The sequence below is a fragment of the Phacochoerus africanus genome, chromosome 9, assembly GCF_016906955.1.
Source record: "Phacochoerus africanus isolate WHEZ1 chromosome 9, ROS_Pafr_v1, whole genome shotgun sequence".
Taxonomy (NCBI): domain Eukaryota; kingdom Metazoa; phylum Chordata; class Mammalia; order Artiodactyla; family Suidae; genus Phacochoerus; species Phacochoerus africanus.
In genome coordinates, this window is record NC_062552.1 from 78899512 (window position 1) to 78918950 (window position 19439).

At 42.9% G+C, this 19439-nt stretch overlaps 1 protein-coding gene across 2 annotated transcripts; it reads left to right on the plus strand.

Moving 5' to 3' along the window:
- The first annotated feature begins 27 nt into the window (after positions 1–27).
- Positions 28–18586, plus strand: RAB2B (RAB2B, member RAS oncogene family). 2 transcript variants are annotated; one of them, XM_047796797.1, is made up of 8 exons: positions 28–291; positions 529–600; positions 4353–4420; positions 9205–9287; positions 9509–9601; positions 13504–13615; positions 15155–15223; positions 16970–18586. In XM_047796797.1, the coding sequence occupies exons 1-8, from the start codon at positions 246–248 to the stop codon at positions 17075–17077; spliced, it is 651 nt and encodes a 216-aa protein (XP_047652753.1). In that variant the 5' UTR covers positions 28–245; the 3' UTR covers positions 17078–18586. The 2 variants fall into 2 exon arrangements, with proteins under 2 accessions (XP_047652753.1, XP_047652754.1); XM_047796798.1 differs by lacking the exon at positions 15155–15223.
- The last annotated feature ends 853 nt before the right edge of the window (positions 18587–19439 follow it).

The following is a 19439-nucleotide window of genomic DNA, read 5'->3' on the forward strand; positions in this document are numbered from 1 at the left end:
TGAAAGGCTAGCTATCGCCCCCTGGATCTTGGTGGTATTATGGCATGTAGAAGTGTTGGAGGCGCCGCCGGAGGTGGTATCTGGGTATTACCGTCGCTCCGACTGAAAGAGGATTTCGAGGGAGAGCAATAGAGACGTGATCTGGGCTAGAAGGGACCGGAGGTCCGTAGATTGCGTGGCTAGAGAGGCCGGAGGTAAGTGGCTGTAGAAGTCGGGCGGACCCGGAATCCAGAGGAAACGGGACCATGACTTATGCTTATCTCTTCAAGTACATCATCATCGGGGATACAGGTAACCCGCAGACAACAGCTCTCAGGCAGGGGCGGGAATCCGAAGGGCCCAAATCGGGTCGTGGGGGCGGGGCTCATTTAGTGGGCTGGGCCATTAAGTGAGGAGCGGGCGGGGGCGGGGCGGCCGGCCGGGGGCGGGGCTCGGGGCTTGGGGCTCCCCTTCCCCAGTCCCTGACGCCCCGACTTTGGACTGTTCCCCTGCCGTGTAACTGCTAGAACCCACATCCTCCTTTTTCAGGTGTGGGGAAGTCATGTCTCCTCCTGCAGTTTACAGACAAGCGGTTCCAGCCGGTCCACGACCTCACAATAGGTAAGTACATATTACCTGTCTTAAAGTAGATTATGAAATCTGATTACCTGAAGTGGAAATTTAGCAGCTTTTAGTGTTCAAAGTAAAACATTACCTGCCCTACTTTTTGAGCTAGTCCAAAGTTACGTTAAGAGTCTCTAATCAAATGCTGATAAATGGGGAGTAGTGTAATTGGGAGTAAATAATTGAAAAGTAACTAAGAGTTGAGTATGGAGGTGTGGATTAGCTGCCTGTAGGATTTTTTTCCCCCAAATGTAATTTGTATGCTTACGGAAAATCCCACTAAAGCGGAATTACTTATTCAGAAACTAACCTTGTTTTGCGGTAAATTAGTGCGAACTTCACGTGTTTTTCAAAGTAATTACTATATAGATTTTGTGTGTGTGTGTGTGAGAGAAGAATAAGCACACTGAAGAGCCATCCCAGACTTAAAAGGTAGATGAAGCGAGTAACTTTTCCTTTAAAGAAAAGAGTATGATCGAGTTCCAAAAACAAACTGGTGATACTGGGACATACGAATGTCTTCACACATACTGGGACATACGAATGTCTTTGAAATTAGCTATAGCCTGCTGGGGCCTATACATCCCCTTTCATATCTCCATAACGCCAGCCCAAATAAAGAATATATGTGTTAAACTAGCCTTCCTTGCAGATGTTTCTGAATAAAAGCCTGATTTCCCATTCTTACCAGATTGCCACTTCCAAGTCCCCCCCTTTTGGAAGTCTGAAGCTGCCACTACTCCCAAGGACTTACTCAGAACCAAATAGCTGATGGGGTTCAAAAAGGATTTAGAGGAAAAATCAACAGGAGAAGATTTTTGCAAATAGTTATTAAGTGAACAACCAACCATACTGTGCAAGGTGCTAATGATACAGTGCCTTTTTTTTTTTTTTTTTGGTCTTTTTAGGGCCTCGCCCACACATGTGGAGGTTCCCAGGCTAGGGGTCCAATCAGAGCTGTAGCTGCCAGCCTACACCACAGCCACAGCAACGCGCGGGATCCTAGCCGCATCTGTGACCCACACCACAGCTTATGGCAATGCAGGATCCCTAACCCGCTGAGCAAACCTCAGAGATCAAACCTGAGTCCTCATGGATACTAGTCATTAACCGCTGAGCCACGACTGGAAACTCCTTGATAAAGTGCTTAACAATGCAAAGATTGTGCCTACATTGAAAGCACCATTGTTGGAGGTAGGGCTGGGGGCAGATATTGACAAGTAAATTCTTACTGTAAAAGGAGAGAAGAGTCTGCCACATCTATTGAAAGGCTAAAAATGAAAGAATGAGTAGGAGTCAGCCAGGCAAAGGGGTTACAAAGATGAAGGAAAAGTCATCAGGTTAAGAGGATATTAACAAATGCAAAGTCTCAGGAATGACAGAGATCAGGCTACCTTTGGAAAACTGAAAGTAATTTAACATGGCGGAGCATGGAGTTTAAAGACAAGAGTAGCAAGATTTAAGGCTAGAGAATATATTAGGGATGAAGTTTTGAAACACCTGAAGATAACGAGAGCAAGTGACAAATGTTAAAGTGGAGGGATGAAGTGATCAAGTTTTTACCAAAGTCTTATATAGGGTCTGTTTCTTTCTGAATTCAGTCTTCTTTACCAAGATAAACAAGGCAGTTGGGTTGAAAATATGTGCAAAATATAAGGGTCTCTGGGTGCATAATTAGAGGAAGTTGCATAAAAGGAGACAAGTTTTTGGTCATGGTGGTTTTTTTTTTTTTGGCTGCACCCTCAGCATGTGAAAATTCCCAGCCCAGGGATCAAACCTGAGCCACAGCAGCAACTCAAAGCTGCTGGAGTGACAACGCTGGATCCTTAACCTGCTGCACCACAGGAGAATGTATTTATTTTTTAAGTTATTTTATAATTCTTCCGCATTGAAATTCCATTCCTGTTGTCCAAAAAAAAAAAAAAATAGTGACTATTTACTTATTCTTTTATTTTTGTCATTTTAGGCCTGCACCTTTGACATATGGAAGTTCCCAGGCTAGGGCTCCAATTGGAGCTGCAGCTGCTGGCCTACACCACAGGCACAGCATCACCAAATCTGCAACCTCATTCCAAGCAATGCCATGTCCTTAACACATTGAGCAGGGCCAGGGATCAAACTGGAGTCCTCATGGATGCTGGTTGGGTTTCTTACCACTGAGCCACAACAAATTCCACTATCACTCTTCTTGATGAAGCAGTCTAGAGTAGTAAGAAACCTTTTTTTTTTTTTTTTTTTAATCTGCTTTATTGACTGCAGAACTTAAGAGTTGAGAGAGATTCTGGATATACTGTGCCTGGAGCCACTGACTAGCAGAAGCTAGATTTGTGCTCTTTGTTTCTTGGATTTCAGAATTCCTGGAGTGAAATACTGTATAAAAATAGAAAATAGAACAAATTGTCTGACTTATGATCAGGGTTTGTTTTTTGTTTTTTTTTTGTCTTTTTTTGCTATTTCTTGGGCCGCTCCTGTGGCATATGGAGGTTCCCAGGCTAGGGGTCGAATCGGAGCTGCAGCCACCGGCCTACACCAGAGCCACAGCAACGCGGGATCTGAGCCGCATCTGTGACCTACACCACAGCTCACGGCAACGCGGGATTGTTAACCCACTGAGCAAGGGCAGGGACCGAACCCGCAACCTCATGGTTCCTAGTTGGATTCATTAACCACTGCGCCACGACGGAAACTCCAGGTATTTTTAATTTAAGTCGATTTTTAAGTTTTGTCCTGACATTACCTTGAAAAAAGACGAATTCAAGGTAAACCAAAACCTTTATTCAGTCTGTTTCTATGCTTTTATGAGGAAGACTGTTTTCTGATGAACTCTGGGAATTATTGGAGATTTGAAATGTTTCATTCTTGAGAACCTATTTCTTTGATAGGCTGTTTTCTCAAACGGAACTTCTAGAATTGCAAAAAAGAAATATTGTTTCATACAAGCACTAAAGAGTGACTTTGAGAAAATATTACAAAACATTTTCAAAAATTTTAGAAGTTTTTAAGAAAATTACAAAATTAGAAGTTCCCATCGTGGCACAGTGGAAATGAATCCGACTAGGAACCATGAGGTTGCGGATTCAATCCCTGGCCTTGCCCAGTGGGTTAAGGATCTGGTGTTGTGAGCTGTGGTATAGGTCTCAGATGAGGCTCGGTTGTGGCATTGCTGTAGCTGTAGTGTAGGCCGGCAGCTGTAACTCTGATTAGACCCCTAGCCTGGGAACCTCCATATGCCACGGGTGCGGCCCTGAAAAGCAAAAAAAAAAAAAAAAAAAAGTTACAAAATTAAACATTACCTAATCAAAGTTAAATATTAAATAATATTGCTAGGAGTTCCCTGGTGGCCTAGCAGTTAAGGATCTCACATTGTCATTGCTGTGGCTCAAGTTCAATCTCTGGCCTGGGAATTTCTACACACTGCAGGCCTGGCCAATAGTAGTAATAATAATAATTCTAAAAATTTGTCACCTTTCCTATTTGACTTCTTTATTAGTTTTATCCCCATGTCTGCTTTTTGGATTTATTCCTAAGGTCGTTATCACCTAGAACACAGTTTTTAATTTTAGAAAACAAATAAAACTTCAAGGAACACAGAATTAATTGTAGCAAATAGGCAGCCATAATGGGCTTAGTGGCGCTGCGTGCAAACAGAGGGTGAGTCATTATCACACTGAGGAAAAGCACAAGTCTCACAGTCAACATGGATGTTGTTCATGAGAATCACATTCTTTCTTTTGGTTTTTCCCTGACAGGTGTGGAATTTGGGGCGCGTATGGTCAACATCGATGGAAAACAAATCAAACTGCAAATCTGGGACACGGTGAGAGAAAGCAAAAATATTGTGGTTCCAAATATAACAGTAGAGGCTGATACAGGGTGAAGGGATATGATGGTGCGGCTATGGTAGAGATAAGAGGAGGGGAAGCGTGCAATCAAAGAGAGAGGGAAAGGAGTTCCCGTCCTGGCTCAGTGGTTAACGAATCCGACTAGGAACCATGAGGTTGCGTGTTCGATCCCTGGCCCCACTCAGTGGAGTGGGTTAACGATCTGGCTTTGCCGTGAGCTGTGGTGTAGGTTGCAGACTCGGCTGGGATCCCACATTGCTGTGGTTCTGGCGTAGGCTGGCAGCTATAGCTCCGATTCGACCCCTAGCCTGGGAACCTCCATATGCCGCGGGAGTGGCCCAAGAAATGGCAAAAAGACAAAAAAAAAGAGAGAGGGAAATTTTCATCTGTGACAGTTATAAATTTGGAATGCCAAATCTTTTGTTTTAAATTACTCAAGTAAGGGAGTTCCCCCGGTGGTGCGGTGGGTTAAGGATCCAGTGTTGTCACTGCAGTGGCTTGGGTCACTGCTGTGGCGCAAATTCAATCCCTGGCCCCAAAAGCTACGCCCAAAAGAAAAAAATAAATAAATAAATTACCCAAGTAATGTATGAGTTTGTTCTAGTAAAAATATTGATTAAATAATCCCAAATTCATTTGTAATTCACTTTGGAATGCATTTTAATTCTTAGGAAATGAGCCTATCTGACTTTGTAGGAATGGGTACTTTAAACTATATATCTTGAAATTATACATAATATGCTGCTTCCACTTGGGAGAAATTAGAAAGCTGTTAATTCTCTTTATCAAATCTCCATCTTAATTCTTTGCTGCTTCAGATTGTTTTTTACTGGGGATGAACAAAGATACCTAAGACTGATGCAGACTGGGAACCAAATTGAACAGCTCACTCTCTCTAGCTTGTTGGCTCTCGAACTTTCATTCAGGAACTGGACTGAGATGTAGAAGTAAAGCAATTTGATTTTTTTTGTTTGTTTGATTTTTAGGGCTGCATGTGCAGCATATATGGACGTTCCTAGGCTAAGGGTTGAATCGGAGCTGCAGCTGCTGGCCTACATCACAGCCATAGCAACGCAGGATCTGAGCCATGTCTGCATCCTATACCACAGCTCACAGCAACGTGAGATCCTTAAGAATCCGACTAGTGTTCATGAGGATACAGATTCGATCCCTGTCCTCGCTCAGTGGGTTAAAAGATCCAACCTTGCCCTGAGCTGTGCTGTAGGTTGCCAGCAATGCTCAGACCTGGCATTGCTATGGTTGTGGCATAGGCTGGCAGCTGCAGCTCTGATTGGACCCCTAGTCTGGGAACCTCCATATGCCACAGCTTCGACCATATAAAAGCAGGAAAGAAAAAGCATTTTCTGGGGGCGGGGAGAGGAATGGACTGGGAGTAAAAGTTAAATGTTACCGTATGATTCATCCATCTCACAGGCCTCCCTCAGACTTTCCCTTTTAGTTCCTTTTCCTTAGTTCCTAGAAAGCCACAGAGCAAGAAGGGACTTTCAACCATAGCAGAAGAGGGAAAGTAAGATGAAAGCTAAATAGTAATCAAATTATTTATTTACTTATTTTTGGGGCCTCATCTGCAGCATCTGGAAGTTTCCAGGCTAGGGGACGAATCAGAGCTACAACTGCCAGCCTACACTACAGCCACAGCAATGCCGGATCTGAGCCTCATCTGCAACCTATACCAAGCTTATGACAATGCTAGATCCTTAACCCATTGAGCTAGGCCAGGGATTCAACCTGTATCCTCATGGATCCTAGTCGGGTTCGTTACTGCTGAGCCACAGTGGGAACTCCAGGAATCAAATAATATAAGATATAAAACTACTAGGGAATAAATATAATTTAAGTGAGCTCTTGAAGGGAAAAATCTTACTTTAAATCTTAACGTATTAGGAGTTCCTGTTGTGGCGCAGTGGTTAATGAATCCGACTAGGAACCATGAGGTTGCGGGTTCGGTCCCTGCCCTTGCTCAGTGGGTTAACGATCCGGCGTTGCCGTGAGCTGTGGTGTAGGTTGCAGATGTGGCTTGGATCCCGAGTTGTTGTGGCTCTGGCGTAGGCCAGTGGCTACAGCTCCGATTGGACCCCTAGCCTGGGAACCTCCATATGCCGCAGGAGCGGCCCAAGAAATAGCAAAAAGACCCCCAAAAAAAAAAAACTTAACGTATTGTTAATATTACCAACAAAGTTCTTTACAATTGTTTGTACATTTTGATGTTCTAACAGGTATGCAACTCATTAAAATGTTTGTGTGATTCTTTTTTTTTTTTTGTCTTCTTGTTGTTGTTGCTATTTCTTGGGCCGCTCTCTTGGCATATGGAGGTTCCCAGGCTAGGGGTTGAATCGGAGCTGTAGCCACCGGCCTACACCAGAGCCACAGCAACGCAGGATCCGAGCTGGATCCAAGCCGCATCTGCAACCTACACCACAGCACACGGCAACGCCGGATTGTTAACCCACTGAGCAAGGGCAGGGACCGAACCCGCAACCTCATGGTTCCTAGTCGGATTCGTTAACCACTGCGCCACGACGGGAACTCCTGTGTGATTCTTATAATAAGAAATTCTTACCTTGTTGGAAAAGTAACCCTAGAATTATTGTACAGAAACACTCTTCTCATCTTCAAATCTGGGTTTAGATTATATGACATAAAACAGACTTTTGTGTCATGAAGTACTAAGTTCCTAGGTTTAAATGATGAATTCAGCATTTATAGAATTAACAACTTTTGGCAAGTTACTGGACTTACCCTTTTGAGGCTGATATTTCCCATTTGTGTTATTATTAGTATCATCACTATTATTATACTGTGGAAAAACTTTATTTTCCCAGTCCACATCTTAGTTTTTATGTCTTTAAATTATGAACAGTAGTCTTCCTTTCTAACTTGCTGTAGGGATATGAGGATAAACAGTTTCAAGAAGGTAAAACTTTTCTGATACGGTAGATTGAGTGCCCAGGGTATTCATATTTAGAAGATTTTGCTTCCTCTGAGGAAGAAACTCCAAAATTTATCCCATCAAGAAAGCAAAAGTAGGGAATTCCTGTTGTGGCTCAGTGGAGGCAGGTCTGACTAGCATCCATGAGGACTTGTTCAATCCCTGGCCTCGCTCAGTGGGTTGGGGATCTGGTATTGCCCTGAGCTCTGGTGTAGGTCAGAGACATGGCTCGGCTCTGGCATGGCTGCGGCTATGGTGTAGGCCAGCGGCTACAGCCCTGATTCAACCCCTAGCCTGGGAGCCTCCATGTGCCAAGAGTGTCGCCCTAAAAAAACAAACAAAAAAAAGCAAAAGTATCCAGTATATGTTGGCATTAATGAATTGCTCAGTTATAGATAAAATTTAATATCTTGGCCTCAATTGGAAATGAGATTAGAGTATAAACAGCTGGATTTTTTTTTTTTTCGGAAAACTTTGTCCTGGGCTTCTTTCCCTGTTTCTTAATCCTATTTGCCGTGGCAAGATTCCAGCAAGGGACGTCTTGGTAGTCATGCCTTTATTAGTGGAACACTTTAATTTTTTAAAATTAATTCATTTATTCGTTTTTATTTATTTCCACAGCATAAGGAAGTTCCCAGGCCAGGGATTGAATCTGAACCACAGCTGCAAGCTATGCTGCAGTGTGGCTCAGGGCCAGGGATCAAACCGAATCCTCCACAGTGCCTGGAGTCACTGCAGTCAAATTCTTAACCCACTGTGCCATGGTGGGAACTCTTAGTGGAACACTTTAAAGATCAATTGGCAAATGTCCACTTTAAGTGCTTTGTATCTGATTTTCTACATTGATCCATTGGAATGAAACTTCCATTAGACAGGGCATTGGCATTCTAAAATAATGTTCCTTTTTATAGAGAAAGGAATAGAAACAGAAAAGTAAGGTTAGGGTTCCATTTTAGTGCAGTGGAAGTGAACCTGACTAGCATCTGCGAGGACGCAGGTTTGATCTTTGGCCCTGCTCATTGGGTTAAGGATCTGGTGTTGCAGTGACCTGTGGTGTAGGTTATAGACACGGCTTGGATCTGGTGTTGCTGTGGCTGTGGTGTAGGCCAGTAGCTGCAGCTCCAGCAGCCCTAAAAAAAAAGAAAGAAAAAAGAAAAAAAGAAAGGTGAATGTTACATGTTCAACATCATATGGGATTGAAAATACTCTGGATTTCTAGTTGTATTTCCAGTTCCCTCCTAGAGGATGTTGGGAAATGTATATGAATTTCTTTGATTGTCGCACTGACTGTGGGACACTACTGACATTTGGTGATGGGGAGCCAGAAATGTTCAGCAGTTTGATGGACAGTCTTACAGGAAGAACTGACCCACCCAGAATATCAATTGCACACTAATTGAAAAATACTGAGTTCCCACCTGGGCTTCTCCCCGAGCAGTCAGGTTTCCTTTCCCTAATTCTCTTGTCTTAATAAAAGTTCTCCTTTAAAATTAAGTCCTTCGGAGTTCCCGTCATGGCTCAGTGGTAACAAACCTGAATGTGTTCATGAGGACTTGGGTTCAATCCCTGGCCTCACTCAGTGGGTTGGGGATCTGGCATTGCTGCGGCTGTGGTGTAGGCCGGCAGCTGTAGCTCCGATTCAGCCCCTGGCCTGGGAACTTCCATATGCCAAGGGTGTGGCCCTAAATAGGCAAAAAAATAAATAAATAAAATTAAGTCCTTTGCATTAGAGTGGTATGTGATCAAGTCATTTCTCTGGAAATAACCCGGTTTTGTTGGGATTCTTTTGTTGTCATGTTGCTGGGAAAGGCTGGGCAAGAATCTTTCCGTTCTATCACCCGTTCATACTACAGGGGAGCAGCGGGAGCACTGCTGGTGTACGATATTACAAGGTGAGTCAGATCTGGTGGGTGGCAGGGAGAGTCTTTCCTTTGTTTGCAAAATCTTTTTTTCCTATCTACTGATTGTTAGTGTTAAAGAGAATGTTAAAGAGGAGTGGCCTCTCAATATTTTTCTTTACACATGTAACTTTCCCCCTTTTCCCATACATTTGGAATTGCTTGGGCATTTTGAAATAGGGCTCTGACCCACTTTCTAATCTTTTCTGCCTTAGGCGTGAAACCTTCAACCACCTGACCTCATGGTTAGAGGATGCCCGGCAGCACTCTAGCTCCAACATGGTTATCATGCTGATTGGGAATAAGAGGTAAAATTTTATTAGTATAAATAATAAGTTCCAGGAGTCATCTAGGTACTCTGTGAAACTTGAATCATTTGGGTCTCAAACTTTTATAGTTTAGGTACATTTAGTGTCACAGTTTAAAAAAATTATTGTGCTAAAAATATACGTAACATAAAATTTGCCCTTTTTAAGTGTGCCATTCTGTGGCATTAACTATCTTTACGTTGTTCTGGAACCATTATCACCATCCATCTCCAGAGTTTTATCATCTTCTCCAACTGACTCTGTTCCCATAAATATTGACTCCGTATATCTCATCTCACCAGCCCCTAGCAACCACCATTCTGTTTTCTGTCTCTATGAAGTTGACCACTGTAGGCACCTCATATAAGTGGAATCATGCAATATTTATCCTTTTTTTACTGGTTTATTTCATTTAGCGTAACATCCTCAAGATTTATCCATATTGTAGCATATATCAGTATTTCCTTCCTTTTTAAGGCTAGATAGTAATCCATTATATGTATTTACTACATTTTGTTTATTCATCCATTGATGGACACTTGGGTTCCTTCTACTTTTTTTTTGCCTTTTGTCTTTTTAGGGCAGCCCCCTGGCATAGGGAGGTTCCCAGGCTAGGGGATAAATTGGAGCTGCAGCCGCTGGCATACTCCAGAGCCACAGCAACGCGAGATCTGAGCCGTGTCTGCGACCTACACCACAGCTCACGGCAATGCCAAATCCCCAACCCACTGAGCAAGGCCAGGGATCAAACCCGGGTCTTCATGGATACTAGTTGGGTTCATTAACCACTGAGCCATGACGGAAACTCCAGGTTCCTTCTACCTTTTGACTGTCGTGAATAATGGTTCTTGTCAATGTGGGTGTGAAGGTGTCTGGATTCTTTTCAGTTCTTTAGGGAATTCACCCAGGAGTGGAATTGCTGGATCTTATGGTAATTCTATGTTTAATTTTTTTTTGTCTTTTTGCTATTTCTTTGGGCCGTTCCCGCGGCATATGGAGGTTCCCAGGCTAGGGGTCGAATTGGAGCTGCAGCCACCGGCCTACGCCAGAGCCACAGCAACTCGGGATCCAAGCCGCGTCTGCAACCTGCACCACAGCTCACAGCAACGCCAGATTGTTAACCCACTGAGCAAGGGCAGGGACCGAACCCCCAACCTCATTGTTCCTAGTCGGATTCGTTAACCACTGCGCCACGACAGGAACTCCTCTATGTTTAATTTTTTGAGGTCTGCCATACTGTTTTCTATAGCAGCTGAACCACTTAGCATTACTACCAGCAATGCACAAGGGTTTTGGTTTCTCCACACATTCACCATCGCTTGTTATTCTCAGTAAGTTTCCTGTGGGGCCCATAGGCCAAAAGACATACCTGGCAGTTTTGTTATTAAGTAGTTAGGGCTAAACAATGTAACATGTATTTTGTCCTAATGACTTACTAGCTACTAAATGAAAAGAGAAAAAGAATTTTTTATTTCATTCTTAAATAGCCATAGTTATTTACCAGTGACCTGTGTGTGCCTAGTGCATAGCTACTCAAACCTTAGAATCAAGATTGGACACTGCCACTCTCCTTTCTGTTTCAAATTGATTTTTGTGTGGTACTTGCTTCTTGTCGCAACAACTACCAAAAAACTCAGTTCCACAAAGATGTACAAATGTTGAATGGAGTCTGTCGTGATCTAATGTTGACACTGCCAACTGTATTAAAGGTTATAGTCAGGTGGTGGTCTGATGTTGAGTGTTGCTGTGTTTCCCTTGAATATTGAAAGTAATCTATGGCATCCTTATGAGTTTCTAGCACTCCCTAGGGTGCACTGTTTGAGACCCGTGGCCACAGCCTAATTGTGCTTGTTTATTGGTTCAACCAGTTCATGGAAAAGCTACTATGTCCTAGACACTGTGCCAGACCCTGAGTGTGCAAGGTGGAAACAGTCCCACACCTGCTCCTTTGGAGCTTACAGTCTAGTGGGGACAGAAATTATTAAATATAAAATGACTTGTATCTGATTACAAATTGTGAATAAATGCAGTGAAGGAAAAAGAAAGGGCACCATTAAAAGAGCAACAGGGTACATATTTTTGATTAAGAATGATATTTAAACTGGAATATGGATGGTCAAAAGCTCAGTTTTTTGCAAAGATTTAAAAAAAAAAAAAAGGTACCAAATAAGAATAATAAACTCTATGAAAGCCTTAAACTGGGAAGAAGCTTGGCAGGTATATAATGTTGAAAGAAATGTGGTATGGTTGTACTGAATCAAAGGGGAATGGTACAAGACGAGGTTGGAAAACAAGGCAGGAGCCAGATCTTGTAGCCCTTACAGACCTTCCTAAATACAGTAGTAAGCATATAAGAGTTTTAAGCAGAGAAGTGGCTTGATCAGATTTTGCTCCCTGGAGGGGAGCAAGGGTTAAAGTAGTCCAAGTGAGAGGGAGTGGTGGATTGGACTAGGTTGATGACACTGGAGAGAGAGAAAGGGTGATTTTAAGGTACATTTTATTTTATTTTATTTTATTTTATTTTTGTTTTTGCTATTTATTTGGGCCGCTCCCGCAGCATATGTAGGTTCCCAGGCTAGGGGTCGAATCGAAGCTGCAGCCACTGGCCTACGCCAGAGCCACAGCAACGCAGGATCCGAACCGTGTCTGCGACCTACACCACAGCTCACGGCAACGCGGGATTGTTAACCCACTGAGCATTGCAGGGACCGAACCCGCAACCTCATGGTTCCTAGTTGGATTCGTTAACCACTGCGTCACGACGGGAACTCCAGGGTACATTTTAGAATGTACCTCGCTTTGGGGTGGATTGGGTGTTTGAACTGAAGGAGGAAAAGGTGTCTTGGTTTTTGACTTATCCCTTTTATGGGGAGATGTAGAAGCCTGGGACAGAATCAGTTTGGGGGAAAAAGATCACATTTCAATTTGATGTCCACATGAGATGCTTTTTAATACATCCGAGTGGAAATGAAGAACCAACAAATGAACAAGCAGATCTGGAGCTTAGAGCAGGGTCTGGGCTAGAGGTACATATTTGTTGCCATTTAGATGGATACTTCTTCCCTGGTGTTCACCCAGCTAATGAATAAGAAATATGCATTTTGCAGATTTGTCATTCTTTAATGGACTTACTCCTTGATATGTTTTTCGTGGCGAAAAAAGCTGGAATCCTCCCAAATGAAAATTTCCTTAAAGAATTTTTGTCTGAAAAATGAAAATCGGACAGTTCATCGTTACCTTATTCTGCAGCCTTTATCCCATCTTTCGTAAAGTGTTTCCATGTCACTTTATTAACTTTCTCAGTCCGTAGCACTGTCTTCACATCCCCTAATTTTATCCATATCATTTTCTCTTAATCCTTCATTTAGAGGCAGGCTGCTATGTATTATATACACATTAATAATGAGACTAGTGAGAGGCAACTGTGTTCTCCTTATTCCTGGCTCCCTCTCTTTTTGTGGATTGATTCCAGTAAAGAGAAGGACACTTATCACTACGGGATGGGACATCCGGGACTTTTCTACTTTCCAACAACTGGAGTTTCCCTTTTGTCTTCTTTCCTTTGCTTTAACTGGATCTCATTTGAAAAAAACGCACAGAGTTTAGGCCTTGAGTAACTATAGGGCTTGCCTAACCTTTTATAAACCTTTTCCTCTGTAGCAGAGTAAGGTTTTATCCTCAACCATGCAGCTGCTGTCCAGAATCTATCTGAAGAGTATTTTCCAAGAGACCTGTATAGAGTTACCAATTTCCAGAAATGGGTAACCCTATACAGGAGAACATCTTGCAGGATCTGCATTCTTTATGGATTAACTGGCAGTTGAAACAGCTATCTTGTAGAACAAGAGTTTCTTCTTTCGCTTGGATCTTTTTTTAGTTTTCTCTCAATTAATCTCTTGTAGTGACCTAGAGTCCCGTAGGGATGTGAAGAGAGAAGAGGGAGAGGCCTTTGCTCGGGAACATGGACTTATATTCATGGAAACTTCGGCCAAAACAGCCTGCAATGTTGAAGAGGTACTATTTGGAAAAAACTAAGGAAAGCTTTTCAGAGATTACACCATATCTTTGTCCTTTTATTTAGAATTCTCTTCTATAAGACAAGGGTAAGGATAGGATGTCTTGGGGTCATAGTGGCCGTATGTCTCCTTTAAGGGAATTGGTCCACTTCTTTTTTTTTTTCTTTCCTTTTTAGAGACTGAGGCATATGAAGTTCCCATGCCTGGGGTTGAACCCAACTCCAGATCCTTTAACCCATTGCACCAGGCCAGGGTTCAAAACTGTGCCTCTGCAGCAACCCGAGCCACTGCAGCTGGATTCTGTGGGGGTTTTTTTTGGTCTTTTTAGGGCCCCACCCATGGCACATGGAGGTTCCCAGGCTAGGGGTTGAATTGGAGCTGCGTCTGTGACCTACACCACAGCTCACAGCAGCGCTAGATCCTTAACTCACTGAGCAAGGCCAGGGATTGAACCTGCGTCCTCATGGATGCTAGTCAGATACATTTCCACTGAGCCACGACAGGAACTCCTACATCTGGATTCTTAACCTAGTGCATCACAGAGGGAGCTCTCCATTCCATTTCTTTCTTTCTTTTTTTTTTTTTATGTCTTTTGAGGGCCCAACCCGAGGCATATGGAAGTTCCCAAGCTAGGGGTCGAATCAGAGCTACAGTTGCTAGCCACATCCACGGTAACGCCAGATATGAGCTGCATCTGCAAACTATGCTGCAGCATGTGGCAATTCTGGATCCTTTAACCCACTGAGTGAGGCCAGGGATTGAACCCACATCTTCATGGATATTGGTCGGATTCTTAACCCACTGAGCCACAGTGGGAACTCCCCTGTTCCATTTCTTTTTCCTTAATTCCTAAGATTTTACTTTTTTATTGGGTAGCATTAATTAGTTCAGTGTGGATTGAGACTACTGTTACTTGTAAATCACTTTAGTTAGAGGATCCTATGGGTTCTACTGTATAGTCTTTCCTAAGCCCGGTGTTGACTGTATCTTCAGTAGCTGAAAAGAGAGCATGTTTATTTTATTTTCAGAGAGTGCCAACCTAGTACATCTTGTGTCATTAGCAAAATACTGTAGAATCCCTTTTTTCTTTTTTTTGTCTTTTTGCTATTTCTTGGGCCGCTCCTGCGGCATGTGGAGGTTCCCAGGCTAGGGGTCCAATCGGAGCTGTAGCTGCCAACCTACACCAGAGCCACAGCAACGCAGGATCCGAGCCGCGTCTGCAACCTACACCACAGCTCACGGCAACGCTGGATCGTTAACCCACTGAGCAAGTGCAGGGATCGAACCCGCAACCTCATGGTTCCTAGTCGGATTCATTAACCACTGCGCCACGACGGGAACTCCAGAATCCCTTTTTTCATTCTGAAACTACTGTCAGTGCCTTTTACAGGGCTTTAGGGGACCATCTGTATTTTTACTCCATTCTCCTAATTCCTAATTCACCTTTGAAATCCAAAGAGGGATGATGTTGATATTCTCATTTTATAATTTCTCCAGCTAATCTTGAGCCTAATGCTATGATTTATGTCTCCTCTAGGCCTTCATTAACACAGCCAAAGAAATATATAGGAAGATCCAGCAGGGTTTATTTGATGTTCACAATGAGGTGAGATAGGGTGGGGGGCTGACAATTAACTTTGCTTTGTCTTAAACAGGACAGGACACTCCCTAGAATGTAAGCATTTCCTGTCTAACATCATACTACTTGAAACTATGCCAATTCGTACTTTATTTTTTATTTTTATTTATTTATTTTACTTTTGCCTTTTAGGGCCGCACCCAAGGCATATAGAGGTTCCCAGACTAGGTGTTAAATTGGAGCTGTAGCTGCCAGCCTACAGCCACAGCAACATCAGATCTGAGCCACATTTGTGACGTATACCACGGCTCATGGCAATGCCAGATCCTTAACCCACTGAGCAAGGCCGGGGATCGAACCCAAAACCTCATGGTTCCTAGTCGGATTCATTTGCATTGTGCCACAACGAGAACTCCTATACTTGATTTTTTAATGCAGGTGCATAGAAACCTGTCATCATTTTCTGTTTTTTCTCAAGTCTGACACCTCCGAATACTTGAAGAGATTACTAGTGATGTAAAAGGTTTATATGGGAGGTTTTCTTCTCAACCTCAGTTTTTCACTATTCCAGAGCATGTGGGAAGTGTGATTCTTTTTGTTTTTTTTTAAGGCCACACCTGCAGTATATGGAAGTTTCCAGGCTAGTGGTCGAATCGGAGCAACAGCTGCCGGCCTATGCCACAGCCACAGCCACATGGGATCCAAGCCATGTCTTTGACCTATACCACAGCTCCTGGCATCACTGGATCCTTGATCCACTGAGCGAGGCCAGCAATAGAACCTGCGTTCTCATGGACACTAGTCAGATTCATTTCCGCTGTGCCACAATGGGAACTCCAAGGAGGTGTGATTCTTAATTGTTCGTCAGGGCGATTTCTATAGAGCAAATTTTGGGGCAGAACAAACAAAAAGAATTATGTGCTAATATGCTGCTACCTCTCTTTTGCCTCCTCCTACTCTTACCTAATTACATTCTGCTTCTGCATAGCTTCTGCCATAAAACTTAATTATAACAGTCACTTTAAAATTGGGCTCAGGGAGTGTCCATCATGGCTTATGGGTTAACGAAACTGACTAGTATCTGTGAGGACTTGGGTTTGATCCCTGGCTTTGCTCAGTGGGTTAAGGATCTGGCATTGCTGTGAGCTGTAGTGTAGATCACAGACACGGCTCAGATCCTGAGTTGCTATGGCTGTGGCATAGGCCAGCAGCTGTAGCTCTGATCCGACCCCTAGCCTGGAAACTCCATATGCCATGGGTGCAGCCCTAAAAAAAAGACAAAAAACAGAAAAAAAACCAAATTGGGCACTGAGTTCCTATCGTGGCTCAGTGGAAATGAATCTGACTAGTATCCATGAGGACACAGGTTTGATCCCTGGCATCACTCAGTGGGTTAAGGATCTGGCATTGCCGTGAGGTATGGTGAACGTAGAAGGTGTGGCTCGGATCCCAAGTTGCTATGGCTGTGGTGTAGGGTGGCAGTTGCAACTCCTATTCAACAGGTAGCCTGGGAACTGCCATATACCAAGAGTTCGGCCCTGAAAAAAGGGGGGAGGGCACAAAAGCCACTTCTTGTGATCTATAATTCCACAGCTTGTCATCTCATCTTTATTGTCACAGATTATTATTCCACAGTCTGGCTAGGGCGCATGTTACCTGCCAAGGCCATATCTGCTTCTAAAAAATATAATTAATGATTTCTCCTTTTACTCCTTTCCTTTTCCCCTTTCCTTTTGCACGGAGGTGGGAACTATTGCCTCTTTTCTTTTATAGGCAAATGGCATCAAGATTGGCCCCCAGCAGTGTATTTCAACATCAGTGGGACCCAGTGCCTCCCAGCGGAGCACTCGTGACATGGGATCTGACTCTGGCTGCTGCTGAACATCTGGCCTGGACTTTTTTTTCCTTCCTGGAACAGCTTCAAATCAATAGGCTCAAAGAAAGAGGTCTTACTTGCTTTGGCTGAGAAAAGCCTCTTTTCAAGGTGTGATGTTTTGCCTTTCCACTTAAAGACCAGGGGAGAATTTGGGCCCTCATCCTCCTGTTTTAATTTCTAAAGTGTTAGGATCAAAGCTGATTGTCATGGTAGTTCAAAAATAAATTCTTTTATAAACATACACAATCTACTCCCCACCAAGAATTAGTAACAGAGGTCTAGGATATAATGCATGAGCACTTGAGATTACTGAGATCTGGATGACTTTTGGGTCATAGATCCTCTGTCTACGGATTTCATTGAGTTTTTTCACTTGCCACTTCATAAGAGTTGTTACAGAAGGCATTCCTTCTACTTGAACTGCTCAAAGATGCGGAATACTTCTCTGCCATCCCATTACTAGTTTCTCTGTCTCAGAGTAACTACAAAACGTTTGAGGTCAGCAGAATTGCTCCTGGACCTGTGGGCACTTACTATCATTACCTAGAAAAAACATCTTTCCCTGTTCGTTTTGTTTTAGGGACCAATCCTAACATGGGTAAGTCTAGTGTCTTTCACCAAATAGACTCCTACTGTTTCATCACACTCACTTTTTAAGGAGACCTATTTAGACTTTTTGCTCTAATCAAGCTAATCTGCTTAACTGGACATGACATATTTGCTTCCAAGTCTCTGCCTTTGCACACTCCCTACTCTCCACTGACATTATACTCAAGTCACATTTTTTTTTCTCCTGACATAGGGACTTCTGAACAATTATTGACACAGTACCCCTTGGCTTTCATATGTTTATTCATATGTGTATTTATTTGTATTTATGTTACTTTGTAAATATATTTTATAGTTGCTTTGTGTGTGGAATCTTTCTCCCCTATATAGGTTGTAAGCTCCTTGAGAGCAGGAACCATGCTATCCCTTTATTTTTGTAAACCACTTGCTCCACCATTTCTTCACAGTGCCTAGTGCTACTCATTGCTACTCATGTGATGTTGAATTTGACTGACATACTTAAAGACTTGGAACAGGTTTATTTTAGGCTGCAAAGGAAACAAAAGGCCTTAGAGTCATCTCTTTGTAATTCTCTCTCAGCCTCTTCCATCTGCTTACTCTAGATTCTGTCTTGCTTTTCTTCCTCTCCTCTCTCTCCTTTCCATGGCTCTTTGCCTCCATTTCACGCAGCATACAACAAGGTTGCCAGCTACCAAGCAGTCAAATAAGTGGGTACTTCTCTAGCCATTCTCCCTTTCAAGAGCATATAATACTAGTCAACTTTGCCTTTGCTTTATTCATCATGCAGCCTTCTGGGTCAGTTGCTGTATCATTTTGCCTTGATGCCCCATTCTCTTCTACAGCACTGAGGTCTTGTGAATTTCTCTCTCTCTTTTTTTTTGGGGGGGGTGTTGATGAATTGTTTCATTGTTATTAAATATATGCATGTATCCAAGCTGCTCATATATCATGTGTCATTTCTGATTGTATCCCAAGCATAAGTAGATACTCTCCTTCTAGGGAATTGTATCAAAGATATTGGAAGAGGCCTCCTTAAGTTACATTATTTTATACTGTAGTATTAAAAGAATGCCCCTAGCAGTAGTAGTAATTGTTAACACTGCACCACAGGAAGCTGGAAGGCATTTGGATTATTGCTCTGATTGTGGTTTTGTTTTTGAAAAGTCTTACCTCATTCCAAAAGGATTGAGGCTATTGAGTTTGGCCTGTTCCCTCACACTGACAACAAAACTAAAGTAAATATAACTTTATAGTTTCTGTATAGTTTTTCTTTACCAACAAAAAGATCTTCAGTCACTGGGATGTATCAGTGCATTGATCAGAGATAACATCCTATCTAGAGCTGTTGCTTTCAGAGTCATTAAAGGATACCAATTTGATATTTTGGAGTATATCTTTTTTTTTGTTTTTTTGTTTGTTTTTGTTTTTGTTTTACTTTTCTAGGGCTGCACCCGTGGCATATGGAGGTTCCCAGACTAGGGGTCAAGTCAGAGCTGTAGCTGCCGGGCTACACGAAAGCCAGCAACGCAGGATCGGAGCCAAGTCTGCAACCTACACCACAGCTCATGGCAAGGCCAGATTGTTAACCCACTGAGCAAGGCTAGGGATGGAACTCGCAACCTAATGGTTCCTAGTCAGATTCATTAACCACTGAGCCACGATGGGAACTCCTAGAGTATATCTTTTTGATCTGAATCTGACATCCAGTTGTATCATGCAAAGCACTAATAACCTCCTATACTCAACTATTTTACCAATTTTAAGGGAGGCATGAGAAGCATGAATTAAACAGTCATG

Bases quoted from the DNA above. Each gene is read 5' to 3' on its own strand.
- RAB2B (XM_047796797.1), top strand. From the start codon at position 246: ATGACTTATGCTTATCTCTTCAAGTACATCATCATCGGGGATACAG. The intron at 9,288-9,508 runs GTGAGTCAGATC...TTTCTGCCTTAG, and splicing joins CTGGTGTACGATATTACAAG to GCGTGAAACCTTCAACCACC. The intron at 15,224-16,969 runs GTGAGATAGGGT...TTTCTTTTATAG, and splicing joins TATTTGATGTTCACAATGAG to GCAAATGGCATCAAGATTGG.